The 13,035-nt window shown below is 42.9% G+C and overlaps 2 protein-coding genes across 2 annotated transcripts; both read right to left on the reverse strand.

Moving 5' to 3' along the window:
- Window positions 1–7,663: 7,663 nt before the first annotated feature.
- park (E3 ubiquitin-protein ligase parkin) lies at window positions 7,664–11,171 on the reverse strand. Its single transcript, XM_014237223.3, has 7 exons — window positions 11,023–11,171; window positions 9,398–9,772; window positions 9,109–9,343; window positions 8,709–9,054; window positions 8,311–8,647; window positions 8,136–8,243; window positions 7,664–8,069 (listed from the first exon to the last, which is right to left on the reverse strand). The coding sequence occupies exons 2-7, from the start codon at window positions 9,653–9,655 to the stop codon at window positions 7,863–7,865; spliced, it is 1,491 nt and encodes a 496-aa protein (XP_014092698.3). The 5' UTR covers window positions 9,656–9,772; window positions 11,023–11,171; the 3' UTR covers window positions 7,664–7,862.
- rasp (protein-cysteine N-palmitoyltransferase Rasp) lies at window positions 11,119–12,955 on the reverse strand. Its single transcript, XM_070112249.1, has one exon. The coding sequence runs from the start codon at window positions 12,684–12,686 to the stop codon at window positions 11,181–11,183; it is 1,506 nt and encodes a 501-aa protein (XP_069968350.1). The 5' UTR covers window positions 12,687–12,955; the 3' UTR covers window positions 11,119–11,180.
- Between the last annotated feature and the right edge of the window lie 80 nt (window positions 12,956–13,035).

Consider the following 13,035-nt stretch of genomic DNA (forward strand, 5'->3'; position numbering starts at 1 on the left):
TATTCTTGATATCATTACAAAAAGATTTCCAAGAATTTCTTTTTGCTCTCCTAACCTCATTTTTGTATGACTTTAGGAGGTTGTAATAATTATCCCAATCTAACTCGCCTTGGGTTAACTTAGCTAAATTGGTCTGCTTTCTGCAGTCTTTCTGTAATTTTTTAATTTCGGGAGACCACCATGGGGTCCTAGTTCTACCCCGACTTCGTTTTATTGGGCAAATCACCTTTAATGCTTGCCGGCAAAATTCCGTTTCCGAATCGTTTTACGAGGATGTTGAGGTCCTCCTTGCTTTTGGGCTGAAACGGCGGAACCATAGGGATGCGTTTTTCCAGCTCTTGCATGTGCACTAGCCAGTTCGTTTTCCTATAATTCCTGAAGTCATTGGCTCTATCTGCCCTTTCCTCAATAATACATTCAATATATCGGTGATCCGAAAAGGAGTGTTCTTCGAGAACTCTCCATTGGATTTCCTTGTTAAGCAGTTCTTCCGCCACAAGTGTGATATCTAGCACTTCTTGTCGGTTTCTTGGGATGAACGTTGGCATAGTTCCTTTATTACACTACAGAATCTTAGTGCCTAGTAAGTAATTAAAGAGACACTCACCTCATACCTACCTACCTACATACATACATACATACATACATACATATCTAATTATTAATTTTATGCAATAGCTTTACCGCGGCAGTCCCCGAGTGCCACAGGTATTTTTTTATTATTTTCTCTCCACACAATTACTTTGTATATACAATATATAGTTTATATACCAATATATGTTAATTCACCATGTTTTTGTCACCACTTCTTGTATAATAATATATATTGTATGTATAAACTTGTGTGTGTATATATGTTAAGTATGTATTTTAGTGGACTGATCGTTTGTATCGCAGTGTAGAATCGAATAGAATTGCGCTCTCGAATTGTATATAGCGAATGCCGTGGGAGCGATAATCCCGTCGTTCAAATAAATGATTATCTTTCCTAGAGACAAACTAAGTTAAGAGCCTTTAATTGTAATTCGCACAAATTAACTCTACAGATCAATGTCAGTTCTGTGATCTTCCGGCGGAAACACCAGAGAATATACTTCTTAAATACCCCGCAATCGCAAGAAGAAGAAGTCAGGCCATCGGAATGATGTATCCACCCAGAGAGCATGTCCTATCTATCAGCCCAGGTTATTGAAACTGGGTTAAATGAAGTGATATAAGAAACGAGGGCACAATAAGTCACAGTCACACAATCTAATGCAAATAGGTCAGTAATCGGCATTAAACCATATCTCCGCTCGCAGTGCCACGATTATTAATTTGAATATAACTGTACGTGTACCAATTAACTTTTCTGTATTAAAATATAGAATAACTCAAACAACAACCGATGATATTGTATATATTCATTAATTACCGTTAAGAATTCATAAGTCTTTCTTCTTTTTACCAAACTTCTTGATTTACTTGGCTAGCGAGCAAATGTTACTTATACGCCCTGTACTATCCATAACTTAATACTACCGTAGTTCTTAACAAATACATGCATATATACATATTGACCGGTATAAACAATATATTGTGGCGAACACGAATGCTAAAAGAAATCAGAATCGACGATAAACTGCTAGAACCAACTAGATAGAGAAATTCGTAGTTGCTAGAATGCTCGAGTAGCGAAGTTTTGCTAACAATCTACTATATAACGGCTGCCGGAACCAGTCCAGTAAACACAGTTCTAATTAGAGTGTTACCGTGTAAAGGGCATTGAGCTATAAGCAATAAGTTGTAAACTCGAATAGCGAGTCAGTGTCAAGTGTTGGAATTAGAAATAAAGATAAGTGTATAGCCATTAAATGGGGAATTTTATTTAACAATCCAGTGATAGAACTCAAGAGTGAGTTACAAGGTAGACGATTTATCGAGAAACGCGTTACAATATGATTAACCGGGTTTATTGCCAAACTTGATACTTTGTATTCTCGTAAAGCGTTCCCAGTGTAGTTTGAAATTGCAATTTGGGACTACAAACACACACAGAATAGTCGTAACATTGAGACTATTCGAATAGGCGGTTAATCGAATAGTTGACGACTATCCGGATACTATTAACCGAATATTATTATTATTCGAATAAAGCCCTATCCGGTTAATCAGGTTAGTCAGGTTATTCGAACACCAAGAGCTTTCCTCTGCGAATGGCAGGCACCTTGCCGTGGTGCAGGGGCTTAAGTCGCAGGCATTCTCGGCATCTCCCAACTGGTGCGAGCGGTGCTTGCACCCTCACACTGGTTGTCAGAGGCCGTATGCGTGCGACAACCAAGAGCTGCCACCTCCTAATCCAGGGTGTTATGCGACTCCCGTGCCCATTGGATGATTTGCAGCCAGGAGGTAAATTCGGCTGTATTCTACCGGAGCCTTCCCAACACCGGGCCGCATTGGGAAGTAACGGTGGCCTTACCGCGTCAAGGGGCTCTGGCGCGGCGGACTATTTGTTCCCCTTTCCAATAGCTGACCCGACGGCGCGCCTCGTCGAGCCAAGGGTCGTACGAACAAGATGAACAACAAAAACTATAACAAAACCACAACAACAACAAAAGGATCTCGGCAACAACAACAGCAAACGACGATGGACATTGGTAACGACAAGGGCAGCGGTGCAGGTAAGGGCGAATCAGGGGCTAAACGCAAGTTCAGCTTCCTGGACGCCCTTTCGCCAGAGGAGCGAGCGCTGTTCGAGGAGCATGCCAGGGACGACGACGATGACATGCCCTCGTGCAGCGGCGTTCAGCAGGCGATTTCGACTGCGGCCGCTGCGGTAAAAGAAAAAGAGAACCCCACGGAGACTCTCTCGAGCAGGAGCAACTGCTCGGATGCAGAGGAGTCGCAACGGGCGACCTCCGGTGGGGCTCAAAAACGAAAAAGGAAGAGGGGAGGCAGACTACCCCCCCTGCCACCAACGGGATGTCCGAGAGGACAGGACGATCCCAGAAGAAAGGGTATGAGCGGTGCCAGCCTGAAGTGGTACCTGAGGCACCTCCAGGAGGGAAGAACTCCGGAGGTAGCAGAAAGCCTAGCGCGGAACAGGGTGAGAGGTGACAGCACTTCCCCGGCTTCCGAAAAACAAAAGGGTGGTAATACTGCGGCCATTAGGAAGCGTAATGGCAACAATCGAGGCCACTGCCCAGTAAACGCAACTCAGCCCGCAGGCCGAGGTTGCGAAAGGGCAGCTCCCTCGACCACCCAAGCGGCTAAGCGTAAAAGCGGACAGCTGACGCCACAGGAGCCGAACAACACCAAGCGGCAGAGGGGCAACAACGCACAGGCGACTAGTGGCCACCGCTCCGCCCCAAACCCCCCCCGGCCAGAGGAAGGACAGCGCAGGTATGCGGACGCCCTCAAAGGCATTCGCATGGCTGTGCTGCCGCTGAACTATCCGGCGGAGGCGCTGGGTGCGGAGGAGCTCACATCGCTGCAAGACTTACTCATGGAGGAGGTATACACAGGGTCTGGATACAAGGCCTCCTTCCATGGGGTATATTTCAAGGGAGGCATGCTGCAGGTTGACTGCAAGGATGAGAGGTCGGCTTGTTGGCTGAGGGAGATCGCTCCCAAGCTAACAGGCTGGAACGGCCCCATCCTCTGCGCAAAAAAGGGGGACGAAATTCGGCCAATGCACAGCATGACGGTCTTCCTCCCCAGATGCGCAGGAAGGTCTTACGAGTTTGCTTTAGGACTCATTCGCAATCAGAACGATGGCCTCGATACATCGGCCTGGCGGGTGACCAAGAGCATAGCGGAGGACTCAGGATGGAAGCTCAACCTCTGCATTGATGACGAATCATACAAATTCGTCAGGAGGTGAGCTTCCGCCTGAACTATAGGTTCAGCTCGGTGGTCCTGAGGCCGTTCAAGCCAAAAACGATCACCGAGGGCGATGCGAGAAAGGAAATGCAGGTGGATGAGGTTGCGACTCAACCCTGCGCAAGTACGTCAAAGCAGGCGGCAACTGCTGAGACAACGGCGAAGGTCCCTTCCGAGAAGACGGGCGAGCAAGGAGGGGTGCTACCCTCCACTCAGGAGCTTCTGGAGGGGCTCACAAACCTGGCGGGAGACATCGCGGAGGACGGTGAGCATGAGGATCAACTCCTCATGGAGCCGATCCTGTAGTGGGGCCGCGCTTAGAAGTTGCCCAGGTGAACCTGCATCACGCGGCGTCGGTAATCTGGGATCTCTCAAGTGAGAGACCTAGAACCTGCATAGTACTTAGGAACGGTATTGACTTCTTCTGTATTTCAGAGTTCCTAACTCAGGACCTGGACGCTGTGCAAGCGAGGAACGACGAAGGAGCGGACTTCGTCGTGGCAGCGGCCTATTTTCCGGGGGAGACTCCGACAGCACCCCCAGAGGCAGTCGGCAACCTGGTGGAGTATTGCAGGAGGAATAAGCTGCCCCTCATCATGGGCTGCGACGCGAATGCCCACCACACCGAATGGGGCAGCACGGACTGCAACACACGGGGTGAGTCTCTTATCGAGTTTATAGTCAGTAAGAATTTAAGTATAGCAAACGTGGGGTGCGAACCCACCTTTGTAACTAGTGTCAGAAGGGAGGTGCTTGACATCACGCTCAGTAACGAGTCTGAGGTAGGGCTGATCTCACAATGGAGGGTATCATCGGAACCCTCCATGTCGGATCACCGTATCATAAGATTCGTGCTGGGGATGGGGGTCAAGCAACTCCCTCCCAAACGTATCCCTGGGAACACGGACTGGGCCGTTTTTAGGGAATCGCTTGGAACAAGAATTAGCAGTAGGGAGCAGCTGGATAGAAGCGCAACGGCTTCTGGATTGGAGAGCAGACTGTCTGCCCTAAACCAATCCATTATAGAAGCTTATCATAGCAGCTGCCCCCTAAAGACAACCGCCAAGGGCGGTAAATGCTCCTGGTGGTCTAGTAAACTCTCAGTACTAAGAAAAACGGTGCGCAAGCTATTCAATAAGGCTAAGCGCACCGGAAACTGGGAGGATTACAGATGCAGCCTAACTGCTTATAATAAGGAGATTAGGACCGCGAAACGGAAGAGCTTTAGGAAGTTCTGTGAGAGCGTCTCCTCAACGCCAGAGGCAGCTAGACTGCATAAGGCTCTGGCTAGAGGCAAGACGGACACAGCACTAGCGATTAAACGATCTGATGGGACCTATACGTCCAGCGCAGAAGAAAGAGCTACGAGCTGGTCGAACGAAGGCCGTCACGCTTGGACTGGACAGTCGCAAAACAGCTCTTCACTGCAGACTCCATCAAGTGGGCGCTGGCCTCCTTTGAAAAATATAAGTCACCGGGTGCGGATGGTATCCTTCCAGCTTTTCTGCAACAGGGGGAGCAGGTGCTACTGCCCCACCTTGTTCGTCTGATGAGGGATAGCCTAGCGCTGGCGTATATCCCAGAACCATGGCGCACCGCAAAGGTGATCTTCATACCCAAAGTAGGGAGGAAAGACTACTCATTGGCGAAATCGTTTAGGCCAATCAGTCTTACTTCCTTCCTACTCAAAAGTATGGAAAAGATCATAGACCACGAACTACGATCGAAGGTGCTGAAGGCTTCACCGCTTCATGAGAAGCAACATGCTTACAGAGCAGGCAGGTCAACAAACACTGCTCTGTACCAGCTAACCTCAGAGATCCAGAATTCGTTAGATGGGGGCGAGGTGATGTTATGCGCCTTCCTCGACATAGAAGGTGCCTTTGACAACACGTCTCACGAGAGCGTGTCAAGAGCACTAGAGAAAAGGAGCGTGTCAGCACCAGTGCGCAGATGGATTACAGCTGTACTGCGCACTAGAGTGGCGGAAACCGCAGTAGGAGAAACTAAAATTCGTCTGGGAACAACAAGAGGCTGCCCACAGGGTGGAGTGCTATCCCCCCTACTTTAGAGCCTAGTTGTGGACGATCTCCTTGAGCGGCTGACTAGCAATGGAATTCGCTGTCAGGGATATGCGGATGACATTGTTATCTTAGCCAGGGGTAAATTTGAAGACACACTCTGTGATATCGTGCAGAGGGGATTGGGACTGAGGTCACTGCCGGGCCTCAGGAGTATATACCTGGACGGCAGAGTGGTTGAGATGGCCAGCACGGTCAAGTACCTGGGCCTCACGCTGGATTCCACACTACGATGGAATCAGCATGTGAACCAGACCTTAACCAAAGCTACTAAAGCACTCATGGTGTGCAACCGACTTGCTGGAAAATCCTGGGGGTGCTCCCCATGGACTATCAGGTGGATGTACACCATGATCGTGAAACCGATTATCACGTATGGAGCGGTATCGTGGGGTTCGAAAGCATCGCAGACTTCGGTAGGACTTAAACTGTCGAAGCTGCAAAGACTTGCCTGCATCTGCGCGTCGGGAGCAATGCGAACGTGTCCGACCGCAGCACTGGAAGTCAACGTAGAACTTTCACCGCTACACCTGGTAATCAAACAGACTGCCAAACGAACTCTGCTCCAAATGACAGCAGAGGGAGCTGGCAAAGGGAAGGTAATCTCATCCCAACAGATGAAAGAGCTAAGTGAGGAAATACCACTAGCCCTTCTCCCAAGGGATAGCATTACCAAAGTAGTAAACTTCAGTAGGAAGTTTCAAGTAACCCTTGGCAGCAAATCTGAGTGGAATGACTCTTCACTGGACCGACTGCTAAAGGGTAGCACCATCAAGTGGTACACCGACGGGTCGAAAACGGAGGAGGGGATTGGTGCAGGGGTCGCTGGGCCAAGCACCAAACTCTCCATTCCCATGGGAAGTTTCCCAAGCATTTTCCAAGCCGAGGTCTATGCTATAAGTCGGTGTGTGGGGATAAACCTCCAACGCAACTATCGCAATAAGAGTATTGCTATACTCAGCGATAGTCAGGCGGCATCTCAGCCTATGAGGTCACACCTCTCCTAGTGATGGAGTGTATAGAACGGCTGAACAGCCTATCTAAGCAAAACCGAGTACACCTTATTTGGGTGCCGGGCCATAGGGGTATAGCTGGGAACGAGCTAGCTGACGAGTTAGCCCGCTCTGCAGCCTCTACGAAAATGGTAGGGCCGGAACCATACATAGCGGTTGGTCCACACACCATCAAAGAGCTCCTCCGAAGGGAGGAAAGAGCAAGCAGGGAGATACATTGGCAACAACTTCAGGGCATGCACCATGCCAGATTGCTGTTGGGGGGTTACGACCTCAAGCGGTTTAAAGCCATAATTAATCTCCCCAGAAACAAATTCCGGCTACTGGCAGCGTTCTACACCGGCCATTGCAGGCTCAAGAAGCACCTCTTTAACATGGGCATAGCCTCTTCTGCAAACTGCCGGTTCTGCGACATAGAGCCGGAAACCCCTGAGCATCTGCTGATGAACTACACAGCAGTCTGCAGACGCAGAATCAAGGCCCTGGGATCCATGTTTCCACACAGGGATCATATCGCCTCACTAGCACCCAGCAGAATTTTGGAATTAATCAACATGCTGGGCCTAGATGACACGATATGACTTAGGGGAGGGCACAATAGACCATAGGTCGCGGTGCATACCTCGAAACTAATCTAATCTAATCTAAGAGCTCTTATACATATGCTGCTTACCATTTTTACGCAATTTTTCACCATTAGATAAGGTATTTTTGTTATTAACTTTATTACCTATTAATTATTTTGATTTTAACAAATCAAGCAATGATAACTTTATAAGTCCTTTTATAAAACTTTATACGAGTACGAATTCAAATATATTTTTTTACACAAATACTACGTACGTATTCAATCGTAGCATAGTAATTTAATATGTTCATAAAGGCCGTGGGCACACTTGCCTAAGGTTTATCCAAACCAATGTGCACCCATGCAGTCCCTAGTCCATTCCGTTTGGCAAATCCAGCACCATTCGAAGCCACAGCCGGCCCGTGTGCACACCATGTGCATACAACCGCCATCTCGCTCTGTAGGTGTGCGACATTTTGGACATGGCTTAGTCATGACTTTGATCGTGACTTTGCTCGCTTCGTCCCAACGAGCTTCAGCTGCACGCTATAATAATATAATGAGATTATCATAGCCCTTCCAATTATCTATTCGTTACCACTGCATACATACATTTGGATCCACAGAATATTCACAAGAACCGCTGGAGTTGGTGCTTGTACCTTCTGGCAAGCAGTCTCCTAAATGATATCCTTGCAAACAATTACGACAAAAGACATACTTAAATAAAAATAGAAATAAATTAACAATAAGTAAAGTCTGTTGATGATTCAATAACACAACTTACGCCACAGCCATTCTGACAGGTTATTTTCTTACATTCTGGTTCCACTAATAACCCCATGCCACAGCCAGGTTGTGGGCACAATACACCGCCAGCCTGCAATACATATTCTTCCGTTGCAAAACGCTGATATCTGGCATATTCTTCTCGCGACAAAAGCTTAAAGTGATGAATCTCCTCTATGAAAGAGCTTTCGCATCCCGCTGGACATGGTAGCGTATACCCAATATCGGGATGTGGCATAAATTGTCTCTCGGACAGTCGTGAACGACAATATTGCTCAAAACAGTCTAGGCAGGTAACATGTTTCGATTCACAGGGGAAGACAAGAACAGTTTCACTAAATATACAATCTTATTCACCACTTATATAACGACGCATAAATATACATAAATACATACCTAACTTCTGTGCATGCCAAACACGGTACGTCTTTAATATTAATTTTAATTAAGTTTAAAGGAGCAGCGAAATCCTTCTCTCCACCAGAGACATGCTCACTACATTTAAAATAAAATTCAGTATATGGCGGATCTCCCGTTTCATTATCAAAGCACGCAATTTCTTTGCTTTCACAATGACCAGTTATGCGTCGAGGTTTCAATACATCATCCCAACATTCTGGATCACGATGCACCGTAAATGCGCCTCCTTTACAAAGTGAGCAGCGAACACGTAATTTCCCCTTACAAAGCTTATTGCATTGGGCACAATGCACAAAAAAGTGAGCCTTTGTACGTTGACGATCTACAATTTTTGATTACTATAGGATTAGATATCGACACAATCTATTATATTTACCTTCTTCAGTAATATTTATGCGTTCTTCGCTCAGCAGCTGTAAATCTACTAATGTTTCGCATAAAGGTTTGGAAGGTTCTTCTGGAGGCGAAGGTGTTGCTCTACCAGTAGAAGTAGATATGTTCATAACATCTTGGGGCTCCTCCTCCATTACTGTGAACTGTAAGCGTTGTCGCTGTGGTTGAGGACGACTACGTATTGCGTGTAATATACTTTGCTGGCCCAAATCACATTCCTGAAAATTACTCCCAATATTTAAATGGAATTGTATGATAATAAGAGCACTTACCTGAATGGTTGTTGCATCACTCAATTCCTTACCAGCGAAGATTATTTTTACTTCTTCGGGTTGCAAACCCAATTGCGGTGCAACAATTTCCTTAACATTTTTTATGTCCCACTGTGGTTCTAAATTCACAGCTAAAGTTCGTCCTGTGTTGGTTTTAATATATATACTTAAACTGCTTGTAATGGTTTTTTGGCCAAACGATAAAAGCGCAAGCATTTTTTGTATAAAACTTTGTATGAGTTGAATTAAGAAGCTCATTTCAACTTCATCCAGTTAATTTTGATTATTGTCTAATTTGCAAACCTCAGTTCAGCGTAGGTGCCAAAAAATATTGCTGCCATATGATTGTCAAATTTTCCAGCTGAGTTTACTTCACTAAAAATATAGAGTGTCTCAATAGGTAAACTATTTTTAATTTATATTGTTGATAACCCATATAGGCCATCTGATTGATACTGGTCAGTTTAGAAAAGTCGCAGCAATGTATGAAAACATATCCAATTTTATTTGTTTTTTAAATGTCTTTTAATTATCAAAAATCCTATGTTTAAATTAACATGATTAAGAGAAATTATTAGTTCCATTTAAAACTCTAAAACGAGGTTACGCTTCATATTTTTTTTTTTATTTATAGCAGAAATTTTAATAATAATTATTAAAGATTGAAAAGATAATATTTTCCATTTACAGCCAAATACGTAAATTGAAACAGAAGAAGAGGCCATGTGACTATAGACATTAGGTCATATCACATATAATTGTAAAGCAGATCTTTTTTATTTTACAATTTTATTTCCAACAAAAAAAGTATAAGATATAAAAAAGTATAATATTAAAAATATAAAATAGTATAATCTTTCCATGTTATTGGTTTTTTCTTTTTTAATTATTTTAATTTTATAATATTAATCTATCGCTTAATAATGTTCGCTTTTTAACATGAAAATTTATGATTATTTGGGATTTTATTATTGGGACTCAAAAGAGTCTCATACCAGTTTATTGTGGGCGAGGGGACGACGAGGAAAGACGAAGGGACCGTGCCACTCGTGTTCGGGTGGCACGCTTTGTGTTCTTGTTCGTAACAGCTCGCTGCTACCCTTTTCAGCATTCCTTTTCACTTTCAAATCCTTTGAATGGTTGCAAGAGCGCTCGGTTTCAAATGAATTCGATCGCAAATTTGAATTCTGTTATCTATTTTTTGTATGTAATATGCAAATATGTATGCATAGAATAATAAAAATATTTTCAAAAATTGTAAATAAGGAGAAAATTAAGATATAGATTATGGAGTAAAGAAATTAAGAATTTTTAATACGGAGTAAAGAAATTATGAGTTTTTAATACTTAAAGATTAGGAAATTCTTATTATAAATTTGGCCTTGAAAATATTAGTAACGGATATTCAATACATTCTTGTGGAACCGCACAAATATTTACGAAAATTTTGTGAAAAGGAATGCAGAAAAACTAGACTCGAGTTGCTGGACTCTTTTTGACCGTGTGAATGCACAGAGCGACACCAAAAGAAAATTTGAAAAAAATGAGACTCTTTTGAGTCCCCGTGTAAAAGCATACTAAGCACATCCAATTAGCTACAACCAACAAAAAGTTTAAAGACTTACACATCCCACTTCGACGCAATAAATAGCAAAATAACCTTTTTATTATTTTGTCTGTATGACCAAAAAATTTTACTTGCACAAAATAAACGTTTACAATTTTTTTTCAATCGGTATTTTTAATTAATTTGCCATTAATAAACTACAGTTTTACAAACTAGCTAATTTGATTTAGCTTTTCTTTTCCATTTTACATTTTCTTTCCAAAGTTTCATAGATATTAATTCAGAGCATTGAAAGAAACAGTAGCAACAAAATGATAATGCAAGATAATTCGCAAAACCATTCCGGTATGCATTCAATATCAAAAATACGCCCATTTCGGGACTACCAATAAAGAAAACGTTCGCAAAAGCAGCCACAATGAAAAGTTGGCTAAAAATTATTGCATGAAAACGTTGTGACAGTTGTTTACCCAAATTTTGTTCAATGCAACTTTTGTAGAACGTTGACCGCATAGCGTGCTTCAATAACTTCTCAAATATCAGACACCAGAAATTCATTACTGTCCAGATAAGAATCTCAGTCTGACAACCATGCCACATGAAAACAAATGCAAAGGTGAGCACCGTGGACACGAATTTTGAATAATTTGCATTAACTAATGGCTGGTAAATGTAATCAAATAGAAATTCGTAAAGTCCTTGATCGAAATGTTTCCACATATTCGAATAATAATGGACATGACCAATGCATTGTGGTTTACTTGGAGGATGCATCCCATCGTAACGGGAGGAAGCAATTCCTAAGCCATATTTTACGAAATACGTCATGAAAAAGGACAAACCTAAGAAATACCCGATTGCATGCCGTCCGAAAGGTGATCTCACAAGTTTCGCTTTGTCTGTTTCTACAGCCATGTAATGTACAAATAAGTAACGCATTCCAAGCTCTAAAACAAGCCACCAGAAGAAAATTCGCACTATTTCATAAGCAAAATATTTCACTTCATTAAAGAATGTATATGCGTCCTTTTTTTTTAATATAACAATATATCTTTTATAGTCCAAAAATGGACCATTTACAAGCGTAGGAAAGTATAATGTGTATCCTAGATAGTGTGTCACTGTGGACAATTTTAAAAGGTCTACCTTTTTTATATCGGCCCAAAAATGTGCAAAACTGCAACAACGCAACAAAGTCCAAAATAATATTACACTAAATGTATAAAAAATGTCTTGTTCGTCTGAAAAGTTGCCGATATTTAATGCTAAAATATTAAGTACTGCTACCCATAAGGCTGTTGCGAACCATATCAACTTTCTATTGCCAATATATGACACTAAATAAAATATTAAAAGCATTGTGCCAAGAAATATGTTCATTCGGAACTGAAGAGTGCTCAACAATGATGGGATTGATACACATGCGAATGCAAGTCCGATATTGTCTCGGTTAAAGAAAAACTTTGAGCCTGTTGCAATTATGGCATGTACGATGTACCAATGCCAGTTCGATCGGACATAATTATTGAATATGTCCAACTCGTAGTTGAAAGGGTCACGTGTAAATCCAGAACGTTGTTGTAATACTTTACGCAAGTCAAACAGAATCCATAGTCCGTATATGAGGTAGGCAAAATATACTCCAAAATATAGACACAATTCGCGTTTGTAGAAGTGATATCCCTGCAGTTTCGGCACTTTCTTCCTTGAACCGTAAGCCATTATTCTTGTTCTATCCAATTTCTCAACAATTCTTAAAATGTATACTACTGTTTGGACTTGAGCACGAGAATTATTTATTTATGATACATTAATTAAATTTATTTCATTCTGTTGAGCGTATATTTTACACTTGTGAATACCGGAATCTTTTGTTGTACTTCTGCAATCATCAGGTGTTTTTGACAATTACTTATTCTATCGCATATAATAAGGGGCTTCCACTCGGGATAATAGTAGCGAAATACAGCGGCCTTAAGAATACAATTATGTCGGAAAAAAACATCAGTTTTGTTTTCGGTATGCTTTTGTGTAGTAAAGTGATATTTAAATATTATATGATGATTATAAT

This window comes from Bactrocera oleae, chromosome 6 (genome assembly GCF_042242935.1).
Source record: "Bactrocera oleae isolate idBacOlea1 chromosome 6, idBacOlea1, whole genome shotgun sequence".
Lineage (NCBI taxonomy): Eukaryota > Metazoa > Arthropoda > Insecta > Diptera > Tephritidae > Bactrocera > Bactrocera oleae.

Bases quoted from the DNA above. Each gene is read 5' to 3' on its own strand.
- park (XM_014237223.3), bottom strand. From the start codon at position 9,655: ATGAGCTTCTTAATTCAACTCATACAAAGTTTTATACAAAAAATGCTT. The intron at 9,055-9,108 runs GTAAATATAATA...CAAAAATTGTAG, and splicing joins CATAAATATTACTGAAGAAG to ATCGTCAACGTACAAAGGCT. The intron at 8,244-8,310 runs GTAAGTTGTGTT...TTTTTATTTAAG, and splicing joins CCTGTCAGAATGGCTGTGGC to TATGTCTTTTGTCGTAATTG.
- rasp (XM_070112249.1), bottom strand. From the start codon at position 12,686: ATGGCTTACGGTTCAAGGAAGAAAGTGCCGAAACTGCAGGGATATCAC.